General features: G+C 44.4%; 1 protein-coding gene across 1 annotated transcript in view; it reads right to left on the bottom strand.

Moving 5' to 3' along the window:
- The window catches only part of MGAT4A (alpha-1,3-mannosyl-glycoprotein 4-beta-N-acetylglucosaminyltransferase A), a 79,724-nt gene that overhangs the window by 1,766 nt on the left and 52,280 nt on the right, over positions 1-25,678 (bottom strand). Inside the window, exons 12-15 of the mRNA XM_040425105.1 lie at positions 24,488-24,681; positions 19,755-19,833; positions 18,625-18,691; positions 687-799 (exon numbers count right to left, since the gene is read on the bottom strand). Of these exons, the coding sequence (XP_040281039.1) occupies positions 687-799; positions 18,625-18,691; positions 19,755-19,833; positions 24,488-24,681 (453 nt within the window). The remainder of the gene's footprint in view (positions 1-686; positions 800-18,624; positions 18,692-19,754; positions 19,834-24,487; positions 24,682-25,678) is intronic.

The following is a 25,678-nucleotide window of genomic DNA, read 5'->3' as shown; positions in this document are numbered from 1 at the left end:
ATCTAAAATAAAATAGCTTGGAAATAGTCTTGATACATATTCCACCTACAGCTCCTATACAAACCAATGTGTCTCCATGGTTACAGACCAACAACAAACCCTATGTAGTCTGATCCTGTAATCATACGTTACCACATAAAGAAGTGGAGTAAACTAATGACTGCAGGGTCAGTTTGTAGTCCTTAAGCACTGAGGCATAGGTTTGCATATGATCTGCAGATACATTAAGTGGTTCCAAATGTGCATATATCCTTTAAAGGGGTTGACCAGCCTTTTTTAAGTGATTATTCTCAGGATAGGTCATGGGCAGCGGTCTCACACTGTGCACTCTGAACGATCAGCTGTTCGCTCCGTCGCCGGAGCCGGAAGTTGCTGCCACAGCTACAAAACACCGTCAACATTGTAGTAGACCAGGCTCATCACTGCAGCCCTGCTTCCATTCACTTCTGTAGCTCTGGTGCTGACTTCTGGCAACAATCATAGTCAGGGGTGCAGCACTCGCATCGCTGATCAGCTCTTCTGTCTATCAGCTAGTGATGGCCTATCCTGAGGATAGACCATCACATAAAATAGACTGGACAACCCCTCTAAATCTATATTAAAATGGAAGATTATAAACTAAGCTAGAGAATCCCGAGCATTAAAAGCTTTGTCCCACCACCATAATATCTAGGGCTGGCACTTGCCTCATTGAGGATGATCCAAACAGCTGAATTTTGTAAGACTGAAAGTCGAAATGCTGAAATGGGATTTAACCCAGGATCTACCGGTCCTTCTGCGACTCCATCTTCAAAATTTCCTTAAGTAAAATTAGAGAAATGTAGTTGTCTTAGGCAAGGATAACTTTTTAACCACATGTAATGTATGCATTAAGTGCCAAGTTAACTCTGCGGCACCTTTAAGTACATATAGGTCCAGACTTACTAATGTTTCCACACCCAGAATTTGTCTAAACAGTGGCGCAAAGTGACGCAATTAGGCTTTTGTTTTCCATCTCGATTGAAAACGGGCTGGATTTTACCACAATTCAGGTGTAAAATTCTGTCTCAAGGTAAGCAAACCAATAATTGGTACAGAGTTAGACAAAAGAATCTAGTGAAGCACCAATTGTATCATCCAGCCTAAGCCACTGTGATAAAGATAGCCTGAAGATGTGACATCAGCATATAACTTAAAGAACTACCATAATTACGCAGTACACATCTGTAGGACAAACTTTGTAATATATTTACTGTTCTAATGTGGCGTTGATCAGCCTCTTAGGAGGCTTCTCTTCTGAAAATTCAGCTTCCGCCAACGTTAGCTCTTTTAACAGGTTTTCAACCTGACCTTTGGACAGAATGTCACTTCTGCTGAGGATGGGGCCAAAACTATTCCTCTCCCTGGGGCATGTGAAAACTCCGGAATCTACCTAATCTGTGCATATGCCAGGGAAAGGAATAGTCCTGCCCCTGTCCACAGTGGAAGTGACGTCCCGTCCATAGCCCAGGCCACAAACCTGGTAAAAAAAAATGGCACATTGGTGGAAGGTGGATTTTCAGAAGAGGAGCGTCATGTGACTAGGTTCCCAGTAGGCTTATCCACGCAATTTTGGAAAGGTAAGTATATTACAAACTTTCGCCTACAGGTGTATGATGTGCAATAAAGGTGGTTTTGCGGGACCTGCTAGGTGCTGGACACTAAACATCCCTCCAGCCTTCCATCAAAATAAAATGCCTGTCTGACAGAGACCCAATGTAATATTAAACAGGGAATCAAGGGGAGGCGTATCCGTAAGTTGATGGGTGAAGACGACTGGTTACTCATCTCTGTCAAGGATAATCAAATCCACCGAAATCTACCCTGTTTTACAGCCCGAAACGCTGCCAAACTGTCTCACATCACCTAGAGACACCATTAGCAGCATTTGGAGCAGTCTCCGGCGATCATCAACAACTTGCAACAGAAGTTACAGGCTGAGGACGCCCACGCTCCAGAGTACTCAAGCGGCAGCCCCTGTGGGTAGCGGTTTGGACTTCTACTCAAAGTGGGTCAGTGTAGCATCTGATCCTCACCAGTAACCGCCAAGTAAGTGACACAACATCATTAGTGCAGAAACTCACCTGCCGCATCTTTGGATGCCGTGAGGCTTTCCAGACTGCGGAGGCCTCAGTGAATCGGCGCGCCACGTGACCCCACCAAAAAGGTCAGGTTTGAACCTGAGCCAGGCCTGAGTGGGTGACGCTGACCAGCTGTGGCCAAGTCCCTGTTTTACCTGGCGTTTTTGTTACCCACCTACCTCTACATGGCAGAGTAAAAGCGCATTAGAGTGGGGCGCCTGCCGCAGGGCCTGAAAATAAGCCTACAACATAAGTGCCCATATGGTGAGGACGAGGAGGGGTTCCCTCGCTGGCACTCCTACAGCAGAGACATCAGCTGCACAGAGTGGTCTCCGACGCTACTTCACTACTTCCGTCAGGCAAGACAAGGAGGTACGCTATAACGCCAACGCACCGCCTTTTGTGCCTGCTTCTCAACCATCCCCTTCAATACCACCTGAGAAAGAAAGTACCGTAGCTGTATCACAGACTTTTTCATTAGAAGGTTCCACTGTAGACCACTTTCCGTCAGCTAAGATGACCCAGACGACTCCCTTGCCAAAGCGCCTGATTACGAAATCAACATTGTTGCTACCCACAGACGCACTACCGCACCCAGGTGTGGCAAAATCTCCAGACCGCAAGAGCACTACAAAAGAGAGCAGCACTAAAGAGCAGTGGGATTGGAAAGAACATATAAAGCTTCTCCCCACTAGGCAGGAAATGGAGAAATTTATAGAGAGACTGGAGAACTCTACAAACAGGAAATATCTGCAGTTAAAGCGAATGTGCAGGCAATAGAAGAAAAAGTGGAGGAAGTCTCCTCCATGCACGATCACACAGCCGCGAAAGTGGAGGAGCTGATGACACAAGGAGAAGTAAGGGATCGCCATATCTGCCAATTGTATCGTCTGCACAACGACCTTGAGAACAGAAATAGGCGAAACAATATCAGGATACGTGGTTTACCCGAATCCACCAGAGCGGAGGACTTAATCCCTACATTTCAAGGGTTATTCAGTACCATATCGGAGAAACCTGTCTTGGATCGTCTAGAAATAGACAGAGCTCACCGTACCCTGGCACCGATCAATCCTGATCCCTCTAAACCAGTGATGCCCAACCTGCGGCCCGCGCAGTCACCGGACTTTATCAGCGCAGGGCGCGCTGCGAACGGCACAGGCAGCAAAGCGATGCTGCCTGTGCCTGCAATCTCCCCACCCAGCGCCGCCTCCTAGCTAATTTATTCACTGCACTTGCCTCTGTGAAATTGAAGAGAAGCGCCGTAATCTCGCACAGGCGCACTGGCAGAGGCATCGAAGTGCGCATGCACCGTCTTCCTGGCCTCTGCCAGTGCGCCTGTGCGAGATTACGGCGCTTCTCTTCAATTTCACAGAGGCAAGTGCAGTGAATAAATTAGCTAGGAAGCGGCTCTGGGTGGGGGGGGGGGGGGATCTGTGGAGGACACTGAAGGGGGGGGGATCTGTGTACGACACTGAAGGGGGGGGGGGATCTGTGTACGACACTGAAGGGGGGGGGGGGGGTCTGTGGACGACACTGAAGGGGGGGGGGATCTGTGGACGACACTGAAGGGGATGTTGGGGTGGGAGGTCCTGGAGGGGTGTTTGGGTGGGAGCTCTGGAAGGGGTGTTTGGGTGGGAACTCTGGAAGGGGTGGGAGATCCGGGAGGGGGGCCCATAATTTTTTTTGCTATGGGGCCCAGTCATTTCTAGCTACGCCCCTGATTGTTAAGATTGGGCGGGCACTGGAGCGATAGAGTGCCCTGCTGTAGGAGAAGCTGGCAGGAGATGAAAGGAGGAGGGGCCAGCTCCTGGTGGCGTCGGGCACACGGTGCAAGCATGGCGGTGGAGGATCTGACTGAAGCCTAAAGACCAGACATCAAGGTAGACCTGCAGAAGAAGGTGACAGCGCAGTATGTGATGTATACATGTGTGTAATGTATGGAGTGCAGTGTATGATAATCACATACTGCACTACATACATTACACACATGTATACATCACATGCCCCCTCACAGTAATAATGCCAAGATATGTGCCCTCTTCACAGATGTAATGCTCACACATGCCCCCTCACAGTAGTTATGCCCAGATATGTGCCCCCTCACAGTAATAATGCCAAGATATGTGCCCTCTTCACAGATGTAATGCTCACACATGCCCCCTCACAGTAGTTATGCCCAGATATGTGCCCCCTCACAGTAGTTATGCCCAGATATGTGCCCTCTTCACAGTAGTTATGCCCCGATATGTGCCCTCCTCACAGTAGTTATGCCCCGATATGTGCCCTCCTCACAGTAGTTATGCCCCGATATGTGCCCTCCTCACAGTAGTTATGCCCAGATATGTGCCCCCTCACAGTAGTTATGCCCAGATATGTGCCCCCTCACAGTAGTTATGCCAGATATGTGCCCTCTTCACAGTAGTAATGCTCACTCGTGCCCCCTCACAGTAGTTATGCTCTGATATGTACCCTCCTCACAGCTCACAGTAGTTATACCCTGATATGTGCCCTCCTCACAGTAGTTATGCCAGATACGTGCCCTCTTCACAGTAGTAATGCTCACACGTGCCCCCTCACAGCGTTTGCATTTCTTTCTGGCAAAGCTACCTGGTTCCGGCCCGCAAAATTTATACCAAGTCTAGTGCGGCCCTCAGACGAAAAATGGTTGGGCACCACTGCTCTAAACCAAGGGACGTTATTTGCCGTCTTCACTATTTCACCATAAAGGAAGAAATCATGAGGAAGGCTCGAATTTCACCACCATTGATTTTGACGGTGCCAAGCTAACAATTCTACAAGACCTGTCACGTGCCACATTAGCTCAGAGACGAGCTCTTAAACCCTTGTTAGATCTTTTGAGAGCGCACGACATTCCCTACTCATGGGGATTCCCGTTTCAGCTAGTAGTTGGAAATAATAGTCACCACATCGAACTACGAGATCTCGAAGATCTGGACTCTTTCCTTACAGCTCTTGAGTTGCCAGAGCTGCAATTACCGGATTGGCAGCGTATTCTTCCTATTCCCCCGCGCTCGCTGCTTGGGAGATACAGGAAGGAGCCTCAGAGACGAAACATGGGTCCTCCTCTTACCTGATACAAGAGTCGTGTTCTTAGTTACATAAGCTTAGGGGGGTTCGTACACCCTACAGGTGTAATTCATAGTATCTAATACTACCGAAGTTCACCCTTCACAAGGGGAACCCCCTACCCGCTATGTTTTCTTCTTATGTTTTGAGTTTGTTGAAAATCACTTTTTCTTCCGAGTAGCAGTGGTTACTTCATTTTACCTGTGTTTTCAGATTGTTAGAGATGTCCTATTACCTGGTTGGCTGCAATCAGTTTGGGTTGATTTTTAGCCTTCAAGTTACATAGGGTTGTTGTGGGTTCTTGGCAGCTTACCGCCGGATCACAGAACCGCTTTCGTTTATATTGAGGTTCTATATTTTTGGTACAAGTTAGGATACCCTGTCCTGTCTTGGTCTTTTCTCTTTTTCCCCCCTCTCTACCATTCCCACCTTTTATCCCTGTGGTGCTTTCCAATACCCTATTCTTTAACCTCAGACATCCAAGTGGCTGTTGAGGCTCCCTTAGCCTACCGCAGAGCATCTCCTGATCTCTACTTATCTGACTCCAAGTCTGCACTGGCTTCCTCTCCCCCCGTACATACCCCTACTTTGTAACCACAAACACTCGCAGAGGGAATCCAGGAAACGTATAGTGTCATTCACTGTTTTTTATTATTAAATCCCGGTCTCCTCATAGAGATGCCTGATCCTTTACTGACTCTGGACAAACGGTGTCGCGGAGCGGGGTCGCCACCTAGTATCAAACTGGCTTCACTGAGTGTCCGAGGATTCAATATCCCAGAGAAATGTTCCAAGGTTTTGTATGATATGCATAGAGAGAGGGTGCAGATTCTTATTTTGCAAGAAACGCATTTTAAAACAAGGTCATGTTCCGTGTATGTCCTCGACTCCTGATCGGGCAAAACAACGGTTTCTAAATCAACGATCCTAGGAACGAAACAAGCTCTGACTTAATGTCGATTAGTGGATGTCTGGCGCAACTTACACCCCAAGATCAGGGATTACACCTATTTCTCCCCAGCTCTCCTGACTTATAGTCGCTTAGATATGTTCCTGATCTCCCACCATGCGCTAACCTTCCATCCGACTGCGTGCATTGGATCCTTGACATGGTCTGATCACTCCCCAGTGTTCTTGTCCCTGGAACTTCCGGGTTTAATAGCCACAGAATGGACTTGGCGTTTAAATGAAGCTTTGCTTCATGACAGTATGTAGGTCTGACATAGAATCCAACATACGAGAATTCCTGGAGAACCATACATCTGATAAAACAACCCTCCCCATACAATGGGAAGCATTAAAATGCGTCATACGAGGTGTATTGATTAAGAATGGGACTAGACTTAAAAAAGAGAAGGCTGCCACAATAAAACGTCTATGGTCTCAAATAGCTGCTTTAGAACAATCACAAAAGCAATCCCTATTCCCACAGACCCTCTCGGAACTCACTACACTGCGGGACAGGCTCCAGACGATCCTTTCGGAGGTGTCGTACAGAAGTCATGAAAAATTTCGTGGCTATATCTTTGAGAACTCTAATAAACCCGGAAAGGCCTTAGCGAGATACTTACACCACCGAAAACAAATGAGCTACATTTCTAACATAAAAGATGCAACTGGCACACTCACCCATCATCCCAAACAAATTGTGGAAGCTTTCAAATCATACTATGAATCACTTTATAACATTAAAGGACAGTTGGCTGACATGCCCACGACTGACCTTAAAAATCAGATATCTCAGTATCGACACTGCACTTCCTACGATATCTGCGGAAGCGGGCACTAAGATGGAGGAAGAGTTTACAGAAGCTGAGATTAGGGGGATCCTAACCACGCTAAAAGGAGGGAAGAGTCCTGGACCGGTTGGCTTTACAGCGCCTTTCTTTAGGACATTCAAAGACCTCCTTGTACCGTTTTTGACCAAATTTTTTCTACAGTGTCTCTCCTGCGTGCCCTTTCCCTAAACAGGCTTTAGAAGCACATACAGTCTTGATCCCGAAACCTAACAAAGATCCGTCAGTTTGTAGCAACTATCGTCCTATATCCCTAATATATTGTGACATTAAATTATATTCCAAAGTAATAGCTAATCGCCTCAACACAGTGATTCCCGACCTTATTCACAGAGACCAGGTAGGCTTTATACCAGGCAGAGAAGCAAGGCACAATACCATCAGGACTATTAATCTCATATCTACAGCGAGACAGCGTAAGGACCCCCTGTGTCTTAACGGTTGACGCTGAGAAGCCTTTGACAGGGTTCATTGGGGATTCATGACAGCCACGTTACGACAAATAGGATTGGGCCCCTCGCTGGTGGATAGAGTTTTCGCCCTTTATACAAACCCTTCTGCAAGAGTTAGAGCCAATGGCATACTTGCTCCCTCCTTTAAAACTCGTAACGGAACCAGACAGTGATGCCCTCTTTCACTATTACTTTATGTAGTAATGGAACACCTAGCTAATGCATTGAGAAACAACCAAGATGTCACCAAGATTGGACATTAGAGGGCACAGCCATAAATTGGCGCTCTATGCCGATGACCTGCTCTTGTACGTTTCGAATCTGCACACCTCCCTTCCCATCCATTTTAAAAGAGTTCCAACAATTTGGACGCCTTAGTAACTTTAAGATAAATCTCCACAAAAGCGAGATGCTGAACATCTAACTCCTGGAAAGCGAGGCATTTCTCATACGATCCAACTTTTCTTTTAAATGGCAGGCCACGAGCATAACGTGTCTAGGATTACAAATTCCATCTCAGTTTCACCTCCTATATCCGCTTAATTATCTGCCGCTCCAAAGACGTACTATAGAATACATGGGGAAATATTCATTCCTTCCTTAAAGTCCCTATCATGGTTTGGCAGTATAAATGTGATCAAAATGGACATTCTACCGAAATTCCTTTATCTTTTCCAAACAATACCCATATGTGTACCAGGACAATTTTTTGCAACTGTTCGCAAATCCATGTTGTGTTTCGTTTGGGGCTCTAGCAGACCTAGGATTAACAGCAGGACAATGTTTAAACCTAAACATAGAGGGGGTATGGGCATGCCGGACCTAAAACTATATCACGCATGGGCTCTGCTTATGCAGATCTTGAATTGGTCCAAAGGATCATGTGCGAAGCTTTGGGTCCAGATGGAACAGGATCTCTCCCCAATGGATGGGGTCAACTTAGACTATAGACCTCCACTGGAGAAATGTCCCTTCTTGGTGCGCCACACCCTTACTCAATGGGACAGATGGATCCTAAGCTTCTAACTATTACTAAGACTGGGCCCTATGACCCCTCTCATGAACAATACTGGTTTTACTCAGGGATTTCAAGTACATAGATTCTTGAAATGGAACAGCCTGTTGCACCCTAGCGTTCAAGATGTTTTAGTTAACTCGAAAATAGTTCACTTGGATTCCCTGAAGATATGGGAACGAATTGGCTTTAATGTGCTCAGATGAGGGCATTCGTAGACGGACTGTTTCCTCAGCAATCATGCCCGGACATGACAGACTTTGACACACTCTTCATGAAACCGGACATGCACTTCAAATTACTCTCGCAAGTGTATAAGATTTTGCTAACGCATAGCAATGGTGATATGGCCCCCTATTTTCGGAAATGGGAATTGGATCTCCAACTTACTTTTTCTCAAGAAGAAGTCATCAAAATGTGTACGTTCTCTCACGGATTGTCCATAGCAACACATGCACAGGAAAATAATTTTAAGATCCTTTCCAGGTGGAATTACTGTCCATCAACCCTCCACAAAATGTTTCCCTCTGTCCCCAATTTATGCTGGAGATGCAGGAAAGCAGAGGGCACTATGCTGCATATTTGGTGGGCATGTCCAAAGATAAAAAGGTTCTGGGATCTAGTGCTTTGGGTACACCAGAAATTCTCAGGGAAGGTAATAACAAATACTCCTAGTCTCTATGACTTCGGGGACCTTGGCGCAGATGAAGAAAAATGTGCTGAGATTCAGCAGCCCGTATGGTGATCCCAAGACACTGGAAGACGGATCGTGCACCCTCTCTCGGTTGAATGGGCTACAGAAATTAGATATCTCATTAGAATGGAGGAATCAATTTCACTTTCACATGACCGTGGAGATAGGTTTGATGCTGGGTGGCGCTCTCTTTGAGTTCCTCCACTCTACAGATTTCTCTGCGATAATTGGTGAACTGGTAGATGATAATTCATAGTAACCCGATATGTTGAGCAAGAGCTGAAGTATTGTTCACATTTGTGATATATTACTGCGACATTTCACTAATTTTAGTCCTTCTGCTAAAGGAGGTTAGTTATAGCGAGCTTTAAAATATGTTGATATCTAGATTGCTGGATGGCAGCACGGTAGGTTAGGCTTGATACAGCTAAGGTTAGGCTTGATACAGACATCATTCTTGACTTACTCATTTATTCCTCTGGGAACGCCCAGGCAGGAAGTGCCTTAAAGGGGTTGTCAGACTTATTTTTTTCTATGTTCCTGTAACGGCACCCCGGGCATAAAAGGGAGTAAACGCCGTTTATGAGATATTCCCTTTCCAGAAGCAAAGGCAGCTACTAAAGACACCAATCTGGGGGGCGTGGCCTAACTGCCGATGTAGAGAGTCGCATGGCGCAGAGCTCCTGGAAAGTATCCTGCTATTTATCGTTTTCCCATCTCCTACCTGGCCTTGGTGACGACAGGCAATATCTAGAAGCCTCTCTGGATACTGTGGAGCACTTTGGTCACATTATGACCCAGCAAAAGCAGAGGGAAAAGGAGTGCAGGGACGGCGGCACGGATACTCCGTCTAAGCAAGATGGCACCGCGCACGCCACCAAACTGTCTGATGTGGTGGTGAAGCTGGGAAAGTTTGCCCGCACCCTGGCCGCTGCAGCGAATGATCCGGAGCCTGAAGCTGTGGTATCCGGTGATGTGAGAGGAGCGGAGCCCCTGGAGGCAGCCTCCTATGCATCTGTTGTACAGCAAAAGGTGGGTCCGGAGTTGCCGCCAGAAGTGGAGCCCATTTCTGAACCTACTATTGCGGATGTATATAAAATGGTGGCGCAATGCAGCACAGCCCTCACGTCCCTGAATACTAACATGGGAGGCCTCAAGGAGGAAGTCTTACTAATAAGACAAGACATGCAACAATTTAAGGAGAGAGTGGAGGAATTGGAGGGTCGCGTTAGCGACATGGAAGACCAGATGCCGCCTATTAAGAGAGACTTACAGCATGTCATACATAATGTGTCCTTGCTAATATTAAAATCTGATGATTTGGAAAATAGTCTGCGAAGGAACAATGTGCGCTTTATTGGGATTCCAGAGCGTACTGAGGGTTCGGACCCAGTTTCATTTATGGAGAAATGGCTGGAGAAAGTTGTCCCCACTTTTTGCAATAGAAAGGGCGCATAGGGTGCCATTTCGACCTCCGCCTCCGGGGGCACCCCCAAGACCTCTCCTGATTAAAGTCTTGCACTACAGAGACCGAGACGCCATTCTTAAAGCTGCCAGAGACATCCCTGACATCCGTATTGATGACAACCGGATTCTTATGTTCCCGGATTTTTCTGCAGAAATACAGAAACGGAGGGCGAAATTTTTGGACGTAAAGAAACGTCTGAGATTATTACAGTGGCCTTATTCCATGTTGTACCCGGCAAAACTTCGGGTGGTGGCGAATGGATCCACACATATGTTTGATGATCCGGCTGAGGCGTGCCAATGGCTGGACACACATGAAAAAGATCGGCGTGGCAACAATACCTGAAGAGACGGTGATATCTTTGATGGAACTGTTCTTATTTTTATTGTGTCTGCTGATTGACACCCCGCAGTGCCGGGCACAGTTATGTGGAAATCTGTTGTGTTTTTCTAAGGAGCGAGGTTTTATATCCTGACTTATTGTCGGTTATTTTCCACATTATATGGGTTACTATGAGGTAGGGTAGGAGGATGGGTAGACTGTCCTCGTGTATATCCAGGTTGACGCACCTATACTCAATAGGAAACTGCTCTTTTATCTGTATTTCTATTATTAACCCATGGCGGTTAGGTTCACTTTATATATGTATGGTGTACCCCTGTTTATCAAGTTTATAACTTGCAGAATGTTTAAAGGGACTCTGTCACCACTTTCTAACCCCCCCTTTTCAAAGTATTGTTATCTGCATGGCGCCCCTGTGATTATAAATGTGTTGTTAGAAGTTAAATTCGCCGTCTCCTTTTGATAAAAAGAGCTTTTATCTAACCTGTCAATCTTCTTGATAAGGTGCCCAGGGCGTTTCTTTTCGTCTCAATCTGCCGCCCGCCGCCGCCACCGTTGGTGCCCAGCTCCTCCCCTCATGCTTTCAGCGCCGCCTGAATGTAATCAAATACGCCTCCGGCTCTCTCTCAGTGCCCCCTCCTCCTTTTCAAAGATCCCGCGCGTGCGCACAGGGCTGTGCCTGATGCGCCCGTGCGGACATTTACAATCAGCCTCATTGAGCGAAGTGCGCATGCGCGCACTTCGCTCAACCTCCTCATCAGACGAGCACTGCAGCCAGCCGGCTGCAGTGCTCGTCTGATGAGGAGGTTGAGCGAAGTGCGCGCATGCGCACTTCGCTCAATGAGGCTGATTGTAAATGTCCGCACGGGCGCATCAGGCACAGCCCTGTGCGCACGCGCGGGATCTTTGAAAAGGAGGAGGGGGCACTGAGAGAGAGCCGGAGGCGTATTTGATTACATTCAGGCGGCGCTGAAAGCATGAGGGGAGGAGCTGGGCACCAACGGTGGCGGTGGCGGGCGGCAGATTGAGACGAAAAGAAACGCCCTGGGCACCTTATCAAGAAGATTGACAGGTTAGATAAAAGCTCTTTTTATCAAAAGGAGACGGCGAATTTAACTTCTAACAACACATTTATAATCACAGGGGCGCCATGCAGATAACAATACTTTGAAAAGGGGGGGTTAGAAAGTGGTGACAGAGTCCCTTTAAGAAAGTTGGGGGGGGGGGTTTGGGAGGGGGGGGTTAGGGGGACAGGCTCTATCTTTAAAGTTGCTTCTAGTGGGAGGTTCTCGTGGGGCTGTCGGCACCGACTTCTGTGTATGCTTATGAGTAGTCACGATGTCTTCTGTTAATATAGTAGCTTGGAATGTGAGAGGAATGTCGCAGACGTCTAAACGTGCAGCTATCTTCAATGCTCTAAAGGATGTACAGCCGGCTATTGTGTGTTTATCTGAAACCCATTTGTCTGCTGATAGGACGCACTTGGCACATAAAGCATGGATGGGATGTGAATTTCATTCCACATATTCCACACATGCCAGAGGTGTTAGCATTTTAGTGCATAGATCTATACAGTTTGTTGTCCGTGAATCATATATTGATGAAGATGGGAGATTTATATGTTTAGATTGTCATATCTTCCAGTTCAGGGTTGTTTTAGTGGCGGTGTATGTCTCCCCCCCCCCCCCCCCCCCCATATTCAGCTGAAGTTATGAGGCTGATTATTACTTTTACGTCTAAATTCCCATTAGTCCCTACATTGATTGTAGGGGATTTTAATATGTATCTTAATGGCTCCTTGGATAAATTCCATAGTGGGCTGGGAACATGCTCTGCTGCTCCTACTTCTCTGGCGAGATTGATATCGGAGGTGGATCTCTGTGACATTTGGAGAACCATAAACCCTGAACAGTGTCAATATTCATGCTACTCGACGTCGCATGGTTCCTTGTCCAGAATAAATTTAGCAATTGGATCCCTATCCTTAGTAACCCTGACAAAGGGAATCTCATACTTACCTCGTAGTTTATCTGACCATTCTCCATTATTGATTACCTTGGAAGTGGGTAAACACATACGTGCTACGAGACCTATTTGGCGTCTAAACCCGTTCTGGTTATCAATAGTGGATACTGGAACTGAGATCTCTGGAGCCATTAATGATTTTTTGTCTATTAATGTAGGTTCGACGTCGATGGATATGGTATGGGATGCTTTGAAAGCATATGTCAGAGGGCTGTATATAAAGCATATCAGTATTAAAAAGTCTAAAAGTCGTGTTCTGGACAGGGAACTATCGGATAGAGTTATGCAGTTGGAGGCCAAATATATAGAACAGCCCACATTGACTAATGAGGCGCAATGGAATGAAGCTCAAAAACTTCTGAGGGAACATATACAATCTAGGGCAGAAGATAAGCGCCTATTTTGCTGAAGGGGAAAGTGCAGGTCACTTGTTAGCCACTGTGACTAAAGCACAACAAGGTCCTTCCTCTATAACATCGCTCAAGAGAACTGGTGGGCAATTGGTGACGGGAGATGAGAATATCCTGGAAGAATTTTATGCACACTTTGGAGAGGTTTATAGGTCCAGACTGGTCACTACTGACTCGTAGATCTAGTTATTTAGAAGGGATTGATATTCCTGCCTTATCTGAGGAAAATAAGTCACTTCTTGAGGAAGACATAACCCTGGAGGATCTGGAAATGGCATTGAACTCTTTACCCAATGAAAAGGCGCCTGGTGGGGATGGTCTTACTGGGGAATTTTATAAAAAACATGGGGAGTTATTACTTCCACATCTTCTAACGGTATTTAAAGATGCTTATAGTAATGGTAGATTACCCTGTTCCATGAGGGAGTCGATAGTTGTAGTGATACCCAAGCCAGGTAAAGACCCCTCACTGGTGGATTCATATAGGCCCATCTCTCTCCTAAAAGTGGATGTAAAACTTTTAGCTAAAGTTCTGGCCAATCGATTAAACAGAGTCATTCAAACCATTATTCATGATGATCAATCTGGCTTCATGCCTGGTAAATCCACGGCTTTGAATCTTAGACGGCTGTTCTTAAATCTCCAGATAGAAGGAAGGGATGTTCAGGATAATAGAGCTGCGGTAGTTTCTCTTGATTCTGCCAAAGCTTTTGACAGCGTTGAGTGGAAATATTTATGGGCGGTCATGACTAAGATGGGCTTTAGTGCTGTTTTTTTTAAATGGGTCAAGCTTTTATACTGTGAGCCTAGGGCTAGGATCAGGGTGAATGGTCATCTTTCACCAGCAATTGCTCTGGAGAGGGGGACGAGACAAGGCTGTCCGTTGTCTCCTTTATTATTTGCAATAGCAATTGAACCTTTGGCATGTCTTTTACGTTCTACGCCTTTGATGGGAGGACTATTGAGGGGTGCTATTGAGGAGCGCGTGTCGTTATACGCGGATGATATGTTGATATATGTAAGTGACTTAGAGAGATCCATGGATTCTATAATATCTATGGTTTCTCAATTTGGTGACCAGTCTGGACTTCTCATAAATTGGGATAAGTCGGTGATTCTCCCAGTATCTTCTCAGATACCGTCTCGTTCTGCTGCTTTCTCTGAGCTTAAGTTGGTACACTCCTTTAAAGTACCTCGGAGTGATAGTGTCAATGAACCCTGTAGAATATATTAGGGATCGACCGATTATCGGTTTGGCCGATATTATCAGCCGATATTGAGGATTTTGAACGTTATCGGTATCGGCATCTATTTTGCCGATATACCGATAACGTATTGGGAACACAGAACGCGCTGCTCTCAGCGCGTTCTGTGTTCCCTCCGCAGCACAGGGGAGAAGGAAGCAGTGTCTCCCTCCCCCTGTGCTGCCGCCAATGACAGGAGAGAAGACAAGAGGAGGGGAGGGGCTGTGGCCGCTGCGCCACCAATGAAGAGGAGTCTTTCATTCATTCATATACAGGAGGCGGGAGCTGGCTGCAGATTCACATAGCCGGCTCCTGACCTCTATGAGCGATAGCTGCGATCCGCGGTAGTTAACTCCTCAGGTGCCGCGGATAGCAGCCACCGCTCATAGAGGTCGGGAGCCGGCTATGTGATTCTGCAGCCAGCTCCCGCCTCCTGTATATGAATGATTGAGAGACTTATCTTCATTGGTGGCGCAGTGCGCCCCCCCAAGCTCCCCAGCATTAATCATTGGTGGCGCAGTGCGCCCCCCACCCCAATCCCGGCCAATAGTAAAAACATTGGTGGCGCAGTGCGCCCCCCCCTCCCACCCAGTATTACTCATTGGTGGCAGTGGCCACAGGATCCCCTCTCCCCTCCTCCTCCGATCGGAGCCCCAGCAGTGTAAGCCTGGGGCTCCGATCGGTTACCATGGCAGCCAGGACGCTATTGAAGCCCTGGCTGCCATGTTCGGCTCCATGCTGCTGTGTGCACAAAGCACAGAGCAGCAGGGACAGTGTGAGCTCCTATTCACCCTGATAGAGCTCTATCAGGGGGAATAGGACAAGGGTTCTAGTCCCTAAGGGGGCTAAAAGTTAGTAAAAAAAAAACACAAAAATATTAAGTATAAATGAAAAAGATTTATAAAAAAAAATACACATTAACAATAAACATATTAATTTTCAGCAGATTTGTGTAGGAATTTTTTATTTTTTCTCAAAAATGAAAATTCCCAGAATATCGGTATAAATTATCGGCTATCGGCCTAAAAGTTCACAAATTATCGGTATCGGTATCGGCCCTAAAAAAATCAATATCGGTCGATCCCTAGAATATATTACTAATAACCTCCTACCCTTGATAGAGAAATTTAAAAGTAAGATTGCTGTATGGCATAAATTGCCTCTGTCGTTAATAGGTAGAGGTAATCTGCTAAGAATGATATTCATGCCTCAGTTGCTCTATATTCTGCACAATTCCCCCATATGGATCCCTGTGCATTACTTCCATAAAATACAACAATTATTTTGTTTCTTTATATGGAAAAACAATAGGGGCAGAATAAAGTATGAAATACTGCAGAGGAATAAGGATGCAGGAGGTCTTGCTCTACCTAATCCTATGCTGTATTTCTTGTCGGCCCAATTGCAACACTTCAAGGGATGGGGGGTGGTAGGTGACCCAGGTGGAAAGAGTGGTTGTCTGATGAGATGGGTATCAAACAAATCTCCCCCACTGGCAGCTATTGAAGGAGAAGTGAAAGGGGAAGTAGGACGTATCCCAATATTGATGCTCATGAGGAAGGTATGGAATTATGCTAGAAATATTTTAGGGATAGTGGGATTAACCAATATCTCGCCTATTTGGAACAATCCGGCGCTCCATGAATTGGAGGGCCTGAATGGATTCACTAGGTGGAATGATAAAGGAATATGGAACTTAGGTCATATCTATTCGGGTGGGATTCTAAAACAATATCAGCAACTATGTTCTGAATTTGGGTTACCCTCTTCACAATTCTATAGGTACTTGCAACTCAGGCATGCATTGGATGCTCAATTCAAAGTAGCTCCGATAGTGTTTGCATCTAATCATACACTGAGCACAGTGGTAGCTGCTGGATCAGTAAAAGGAGCGATCTCTGTAGTGTATCAGAATTTATTGGAGGATTTTCTTAAAGGACACCCATTGAAAAGCAGACATCACTGGGAAAGGGATCTAGGTAAGCTCACGGATGAACAATGGTCAGAGGCAATAGAACTTACCCCTACATTATCTCTTAGTGAAGCTGCACGTCTTTCCCATTTGTACTTAATACACAGAGTATATAAGACCCCGGTGTTTTTACATAAAATAGGTTACAGAGATAGTCCAAATTGTCCGAAATCTGGAAGTGCTGAAGCTGGTCTATTACATATGATGTGGTCGTGCCCCTCATTGACATCTTACTGGAAGGCAGTATTACATCTTATAAATAAGGTATATAACACCAAGTTTAAGCTAGACCCCAAAATTTAGGATTACTGCCAGAAGTTAATATACAATCTGTAATAGCTACTGGGATAGAGAGAATGCTATATCAGGCGAGGAAAACGTTAGCGGCAAAATGGATCCAGGCAGTGCCCCCAATTATCTCAGAATATATAGCTAGATTGAATGTGGTGATTTGCCTTGAGAGGGGTGTTTATCAAAAAAGGAAATGTCTGTCTAAATTTGAGGCAATATGGGGCAGCTGGATTGATAACTCTGGATGTTGTAGCCCCTGGTTAGCGCTTACAAGAAGCCTACTGAGTGCTCGTTGAGTATGTTAATGGAGGAGATTGTATGTAAACCTGAGGTGTGATTCTGAGTGTGGAAAAAGGGAGAGGTAACCCACAGCTGGTGATGTATATGATGGATATATGCTGATAATTGATGAAGACTGTTCTACATGTAAACAGGGTATGGTGCATGAGTTGAATAATAATACCTTATGGATGTATAGGTGACTGGGAATTGATGCTGATTGTTAATATAAGAGTTATTAGTACGGTGCCGGCGCTCCAGGAATGTGGAGCTGAAGAGAAACCACCATGATTGTGTCCTGCTCTTGTGGGGTCTGGGTGGGGGGTGGGATTGTAGGGTTACTTGTTGATGGGTGGTTACGGGTTTACGTTAAAATTGAATATTCCATTTGATTCTATGCATAGATATATGCCATGTCTTTTGTAGTCATGTGGTGTGTATTGTATATACTATATATGATTGATATTGTACATGCCCATTGTTTGTAAACAATGTCTTATTGATGCTTGAGAAAGACAAAAAAATGATAATAAAAATGTATCTGATTAAAAAAAAAAAGACACCAATCTCCCGAACTGGAAACCATATGAATGCTGCATACAGCCGAATAGGAAAAACCATATCAAAAGGTTTACACTCCTAGCAGTCGAACTGGAACAGCATACAATCCCCCCAAGAACGAGACCAAGCTCTGTGTTGAGGGTAAAGCAGTGGACAGCTAGAGCTGTGTGTTTATTGTTCTTATATACACATTCTTACACATTAGTACCACCCACAGGGTTTTGTAAAACAACCAGTAACCCCGTACAATACACTCAGACACTCCCACACAAAATCCTCCCCTCTGCCTGTGATAAAATTACCTTACACAATGGGTTAATGTAATTATCACATGCTATATTTTTTATTTTTTTTCATAACTCGGACAACCCCTTTAATCTTCACTGGAGAAACTGTCTAGCTCCTGCACTGACTTACAGACCCACTCACCCCTTTCTCCCTTTTCGCTCTCCCATTCTTTCTAACTCTTCCTTCCCACTTCCTCACATATTATATTACTTTAAGTTTGTGCTTAGTATTCTATGGTTATTTTCCAGCAACATCAGTTGTATGGTAGGCTATAATTTAATGCAACTACCTGTATGTGTTAGGTTTAAATGTTTGCCTCCTCATACATTAGATCATTGAATTGTATGTAAATACAAAATGGGTTACTTTACCTACGGGCACGTTTCTGCTTAATGTGTTGGGGATCCTACATGATCCTGCAATAATGATTATTCCCTGCCTGTTACCTTGTTTTTCTGTAATTGTCACACTTTGAAAACCAATAAAGTCAGAGTAAACATAAACAGGGAATCAATGATGACATCTATATTATCGTGAACAAACACTTGCAATGTAAACTGCACTACAAAGATAACAAGGTACATTAACAACATCTTACCTATTCTAACAAAACCATCTGAAAGGAGTATGTCTCTGGCTTCCTTCTTTAAGTCCAAAATAACTTTCTAAAAAGAAAATCACCATGTCAGGGTTGTCACTGTTAGGATTAAAGCAGCTTGGTTATAAGACAGAAGTCCGTTAAACAACGGAAGTGATAAAGATGCGGAGAAAGGGTTAAACTAACAACAGCTCGCACTGTTGAGTTTCCAGAACCAGATAGGAGGGGGGCTGAATGTTGTGCTTGGCATCAGTAAAAATAACATTGGGTGCATTGCCTGCTAAACAAAATTGCTGATAGCTCCTTTGGAGATACTGATTAGTTGAGAGCAACTTACTAACCGAAATCTCCTGAAAATGCAGCACCCTTTTCAGCTGTGTGAGAAGTAGAATATAGCCCAGAGCTGTATTCATAATTCTACTGGGGGAAAAAATCAACAGTCTAGTCTACAAATAATTCCCTAACTTTTAATTCACTGGTGAAATGAGTTTTTCTTATGTAATGACCTGGAACAAGGCTTGTGTACTGACTACACTTCCCAAAATGCTATTCACCAACACACATGTTGAGCATGCATTTTAGCTCTGAAATATGCAAAATTACAAACGCCACTCCATACAATAAACTGAAATGCAATCACAAAGAATGCATTGCAATTCTAATGTAAACTACGTCAAATGGTGAGCATAGTAATGATTTATTGACTAGAGAACAATGTAATTCTAAAGTGAAATACTTACATTAAAGGGGTTGTCCGCTTTTGTAATATTGATTACCTATCCTCAGGAAAGGTCATCAATATCAGATCGGCAGGGGCCCGACTGCTGGCACCCCTGCAGACCAGCTGTTTGAAGATAACGCAGCACTCATATAAGTGAGTAGGACAGAGCTGTCCCACTGAATTGAATGGAGACAGCGGAGCTATAATTACACCTGCTCACCTCTACAATGGCGACGGAGAGCAGGTAAACAGTGAGGAGAACAGAGCTCGCACGAACAGCTGATCAGTGGTGTGCCGGTAGTCGGGCCCCCGCCGATCTGATATTGATGACCTATCTTGAGGATAGGTCATCAATAATACAAAAGCGGAAAAATCTATTTCCATTATCTCTTTCATAGACATACTATACCTGGTAAGGTAAAACTTCCACACTTGTGTTTGTTAACAAGTCTCCAGGATGTTCAGAGTTTCCACTGCGGAACAGATACCTAAAAATTAAAGCATAGACTTAGTCATTTTTCTCTCGTGCTTCCTAAGAGCATTTCCATTAACAGTTAAGACTAGGCTTAGGGACCTTTACAGATATTGATTGGGCTGAAATTCTCAGTCATATTCCTCTCTTGTCTCTCACATATTTATCTAGTACTGGAGAACCGGTTTGTCTCATCAATCTTTGGTATTGTATAATACTGCCGTTAGGACTGACTCCACATGTGCCTGCTGCCGATCGCATCAGGTGGTTGTGATTCATATGTTATGGAGCTGACTGAGTTTCAGACCATATTGGCAGGAGGTTCTCAACTTGATAAATTCAATTTATCTTTTATGTCTGCTGCCTGACCTGCTATTATATTATTATAGCTTAACACTGGATTGAGGAGAGTCAACCTAATTGCTCACCATTTGCCCATATCGTCAATTGCATTCTTCAATTAGAGAGATCAGTTGTTATGGCAGCATGGTGGCTCAGTGGTTAGCACTTGTACCCTGCAGCTCTGGGGTCCTAGGTTTGAATCCGACCATGGACAACATCTGCATGGAGTTTGTATGTTTGCATGGGTTTCCTCTGGGTACTACGGTTTCCTTCCATACTCGCAAAGACATACCGTACTGATAGGGAACTTAGATTATGAGCCCCATTGGGGACAGCTTGATGCTAAGGTCTGTAAAGCACTGCAGAATATAGTAGTGCTATATAATGGAGTAAAATAAATAGGTGTGGAACCACTGTGTCGACCAACAGATTTGACTTTGACCTGACAGTCCCCTGGTATTCACCCTTTAACCCCTGTACAGGGATCTGGATTTTGCTGCAGGCCACCAGGCAGATACCTTCTGGAGCAGCCTCTATGTTTGACAGCTGTCCTACAGGTGTCAGACACTGGTCAGACAACATCTTAGTTGGAGACAGGCAGAGGTGAGGACAGGCAAGGTACGTGCAACAGGGTAAATGGTCTGAGGTCAGAGCAGGCAGGGAAGGGTCAATACGGAGGGTCAGTCAGCGGAGGGTCCAGAATCCAGTAAACAGGCTGAAAGTTGGTACACAGGCAGACAACATTATACAGCACACCTCTGAAGGGAACTAGCAAGCTAGACAATTTATTGCCTGTCATTGGCTGCCGAAGATTAGGGTGCATGGGCTGGCCCATTAACAGCAGAAGGGAGCGTGCGCTCCCTACAGACACAGGATGGAGAAACAAAGAGAGCCTGGCAGCAGGACCTGCGAGGAAGGAGACAGCAGGAGGAGGGTCTGTGTTGCCTAGAAGCAGAGACCAGTGAATGGTAAGCAAAGCAGCAAGAAAGATCATGATCAGCAGTTTGAAATCTATCTACCTTCAAACGCTTGTTAGCGATTATCTGGCTGATTGGTGGCCAGTGTAAAGGACCCTTGAAACATGCATAAATGACAAGACATAATTATGTTCTCTACTGTGAGGTAAATTAAGAGACGGAAAGATTATTCTAGCATACACAAACCACACCTAACCGATTACATGGGCAGATTGTTGGGAACAAGCGTTCGCAGGAACGTTTGTTCCCAATAATCTGCCAGATTATCTCCCCACATAAATCTACTTTATAAGAAAAGGTGCCGCCAGACTGTGATAAGCAGCACTCTGAAGGGGTGTGCTAAGGTTAATGTGTTGACTAAGGTCATGTTACCAGGATTAGCATCAGGATCCTCAAACTGATTCAGGTAAGGAATCCAAGCAATCTGTATTGTTCATGGAAACATATGATGAATTTATGATCATAACAGAGAGAAATTGGAGGTGTTTTTTCTACAAACAAAATATAAAAATTGAATTTAAAGCGGTTGTGCGGTGAGATAAGAAAGAGTAGTACTGAAAGTATCTTAATAGTACACGACTTACTAAGAAAGCCCAGCTTTATATACCATGTCTGGCACGCTCCATCTAATGGGGCGGAACTACATGGAGGGAACATCACATGATTAGTAGCTGGGACGCCATGCTGCATCAGGGAATGCCAAAATCTTGTGGTCATGTAAAGGCAGAACAGAGTTTGCAGACCAAATAGAAAGCTGGGTGTAATTAATAGGACATTGTATCTGATTTCTCATGTGACTGCTCAGCCCCTTTAAACTAGAAATTAGAAGGATGGTCACTACCTACCTTGCTGACGGAGGAGATCTCCACTTTTAATAATCGTACAAAAGTGTGTTATTTTACTCTAAAAACCAAGTTGATTTGACAAAGCAAAAGATTCAATTGTTTTTCCCATGTAAATGAAGTGCATTCGCCAAAGGAGCTGTCCATGCATCCTAAGTCCAGGGACATGTATATATGTCTACATGTAAATGCACTTTCTCCTCTAGTCTATAGTAAGTGCTCTAACTACATACTATATAACATGTGTGATGTTTAGTAATCTTTCCAAGATTTCTTTTTTTGAATATACAAAGTAACTAGTGAATATATACCCTTGAATACCATGGTATTAAAGGGGTGTCTCACTTCAGCAAATGGCATTTATCATGTAGACAAAGTTAATACAAGGCACTTAAGGTGGGTTCAAATCAAGTTTTATGCCTCCGTTTGACGTATACGTTAGAAAAAAAAGCACACCACGTTCTTGTATCTTGCAGAGTCCGAAAAAAATAAAAATAAAGTATACCTTTCTTTACAATGGTAAAAAAAAAGTATACATTTTTTTTTATAATGGAACACTATGGAGAAGGATGCCACTGTATGGCATCAGTCTGAGGCTGGGAAAAATGTGATGTGAACCCACACTTACTAATGTATTGTGATTGTCCATATTGCTTCCTTTGCCGGTTCATTTTTTTAATCGCATTATACACTGCTCATTTCCATATGATTATGACCATGCAATCCAGCAGAGGTGGCCGTGCTTGTACACTATAGCAAAAAGCACCGGCCTCTCTGGTGGCCAGGACTGGGGGAGTACGCATGGGCACACATGCGCAGCAGCTCCTGTTCCAGCCACCTCATATCTGCGCTGCAGCAGTGGCCGTAACCCCTGAAAACGAGCAGTGTATAATGTGTTGGAAAAACTAATCAAGCCAGGCGGCAATATGGAGAATCACAATACATTAGTAAGTGGCTTGTATTAACTTAGCCTACATGATAAATGACATTTGCTGAAGTGAGACAACCCCATAAAAGTACCAGTACATCAGAAGCTACATTTCCTCCTGATACAGAGCTCTAAATCCCCTGACTAGACATTACAGAGGATTTGTATATGGTTTCCCTGCAGTGACTAATTTAGTGCCTGTAGCTGAGATGCCTCCGTAATTTGATCCCACACGCAGTCCCATGACACGGGGTACAATGATCAGGTGGACTATCCCCCATCTCACTCCCCCTCTCTCTGATGTACATCAATCACATCACTGCTCTCTGGCTCGCCCTCCTCCCACAATCTGGAGTGAATGTCTTTCAACTGCTGGGCTGCAAACAATGCAGAGCCAGTGACAAAAAAAACTGCAGGAGTCATTAGAGCAGAACCTTACTGACTATAATAGAGGGACACTCTGGCAGTGATAAATACAGGCACTGTCTGCTGTCCTTTACATTGGTAATCGCACCCACTGCAAGCACTAGCAGCATCAAAGCAAACCCGAATCACAGAGCTGGGAAAGGCAATGAAAAACAACTTCTGAGCTATGGTGGCAACACCATTCTTTTTGTGTATTCTTTTCATATGGTACACTTTTTATGAGTTAAAAGATAACATTTTGGCTGCCTGCAGCCACCACTAGGGGGAGTTTACTGAATGCTGTTATACACTGAACTAAATCAGCTCTGTATATCTGTACCACAATAAGAAGCTATTACTCCCATCATTTTTAATACATCTTTAATCAGCACAGAATCTTGAAGCTAAAAATGACAGGAAGTTAAAAGGTGGATGTTCACCTTAAGGTTGCCAAATACATTTCACAGGCTTCAGAACACAATTGTTTAATTACAGTACATGTATAAGAGTGATCTGTGTGTGAATGGTGCAACTGCTAGATTGAGGTAAATGTATATTTAAAACTCTGAACGGACACAGAAATGCATCACTAATGTGTGCAGGGACTTCCTGATCCTCCCCCCAACAGATGATGTTACGGAAGACAAGGATCTGGAGTAATTCATATTTTTGCCCAATCCTTTTGTTCTCTCAAGAGATAAGCCGGGAGGGAGTTGGGAGAGATAGCCAGATGGTTCAGCTGGCAGCTATTGATTGTATGGCCGCCTCAAGACCTTATATAAAGGACATCTAAAGATCAGAAACTACTGGTACAATTAAGGTGACCATACACATTAGACAGAAGTTGCAGCTGAACATTCATTTTGCAGACAAGATTATACTAATTTTAGTCCATATTGGCCGTTACAGTTGTTCAAACTGGCCATACATGTTCAAGGTCAGCGGGCAATTTCATCCCTGAACAATCTTTCTTTCATTTACCTATCAGACAAAATTAATTTCAGACGGTAATAGTGTGTCATCAGTCGGCAAAAACAATTGTTTGTTGTTAAATTTCAATTGACAAACATTAATTTTGCTTGAAATCATCCATTTTGATCAACTTTGGACTAATGTGTATGGCCACCTTTAGCTGAACGCTGCTGTACAGCAGTCAACCCTAAAACAAAGACTGACCTTTCAACATGCACTGGCTTATCAAACTTGAACAGAATGTAGTCTCCGGCCATTGGGGTGATAGCCCAGAAGAAGTCCTCCCCCAAGTAAGTCTTTTCGAGAGCGTGACCTTGATATACTTTTAGGGATGTTGAAACTTCAGCTGGAGGATTCACGTGAATTTTATGCAATAATGGTTTTAAGAAATCTTTATCCTAAAGGAAAAGTAGAGGAACAAATCTAAGCAACACTGTGCACCAAACATGTAGTGCTTACATTAATAACAAGATATCTCCATAGCCAATAGTATGGTGAGGGAATATGGAGCTCCATTTATCAAAATTACCCATAGCAATAGTACCAGAACTATTGAACAGTTGAACAGTTTTAAGTGTCTGTGGATAAGTCCTGATATTCATGAGCTCGTGGCTCTCCCCACCCCCTGCTGCTGATTTAATATGGAAAAGCATAAAGCTGGTGACAGATTCCCATTAAGTATATTTTCCACTTACAAGCTGTTAAAAACAATCCAGGGATGAGTTCTGACTTTACTTACGTGGTAGGGTGCCACCTGTTATGGCAATGTGCACAGAGCTAAGTGCTGCTATTGAGGCATGCTCAGTCACTCTCCCTACGGCAGAGCAGCTAACAGAAATAGGTTTTTGCATTGCAGTGTTTTATGCCTGTCAGAGTAAAACTTACAGGCAGTCTAATAGGACCAGCCCCTGAAAGGTCCTAATAGGCTGCCCAACATAGCAATACATTAGCACCCTAAGATCACATTTGGAGGCACCAATCGAGTGACAGAAGGATCCTTCTGTCTAACCATTTAGATGGCGTTGTTGCCATTAACTGTGGCATCTGAGGGGTGGAACACCAGGTGTTGAACAGCATGGCCGTTATCCATGTTTTTTGGATTGGTGGACCACAAAACACCTTGTAAATGCCCCCTTACAGAGTGCATCTGGGGTTTACCAGTTCTCTACTGTATAAATAAATGCTGTTTGCTACTTTTGATTATAGTGGCTCACCCCTCCTGTCACTTCTTTGTTAGAGGTTTGTTAGTTAGCAGGCATTTACCAACTGTATTTCATACATATACTAGGTTTATTAATAGTAAATAGTAGTTAAATCCATAGTAATTATTCTATCATAAAAGGTGTTAAAAACCATACATTATCAAATAAGACATTGTTTAATTGATATCTTATT

The sequence above is a fragment of the Bufo bufo genome, chromosome 3 (assembly GCF_905171765.1).
Source record: "Bufo bufo chromosome 3, aBufBuf1.1, whole genome shotgun sequence".
Lineage (NCBI taxonomy): Eukaryota > Metazoa > Chordata > Amphibia > Anura > Bufonidae > Bufo > Bufo bufo.
This window is presented reverse-complemented; position numbering and strand designations above follow the sequence as displayed.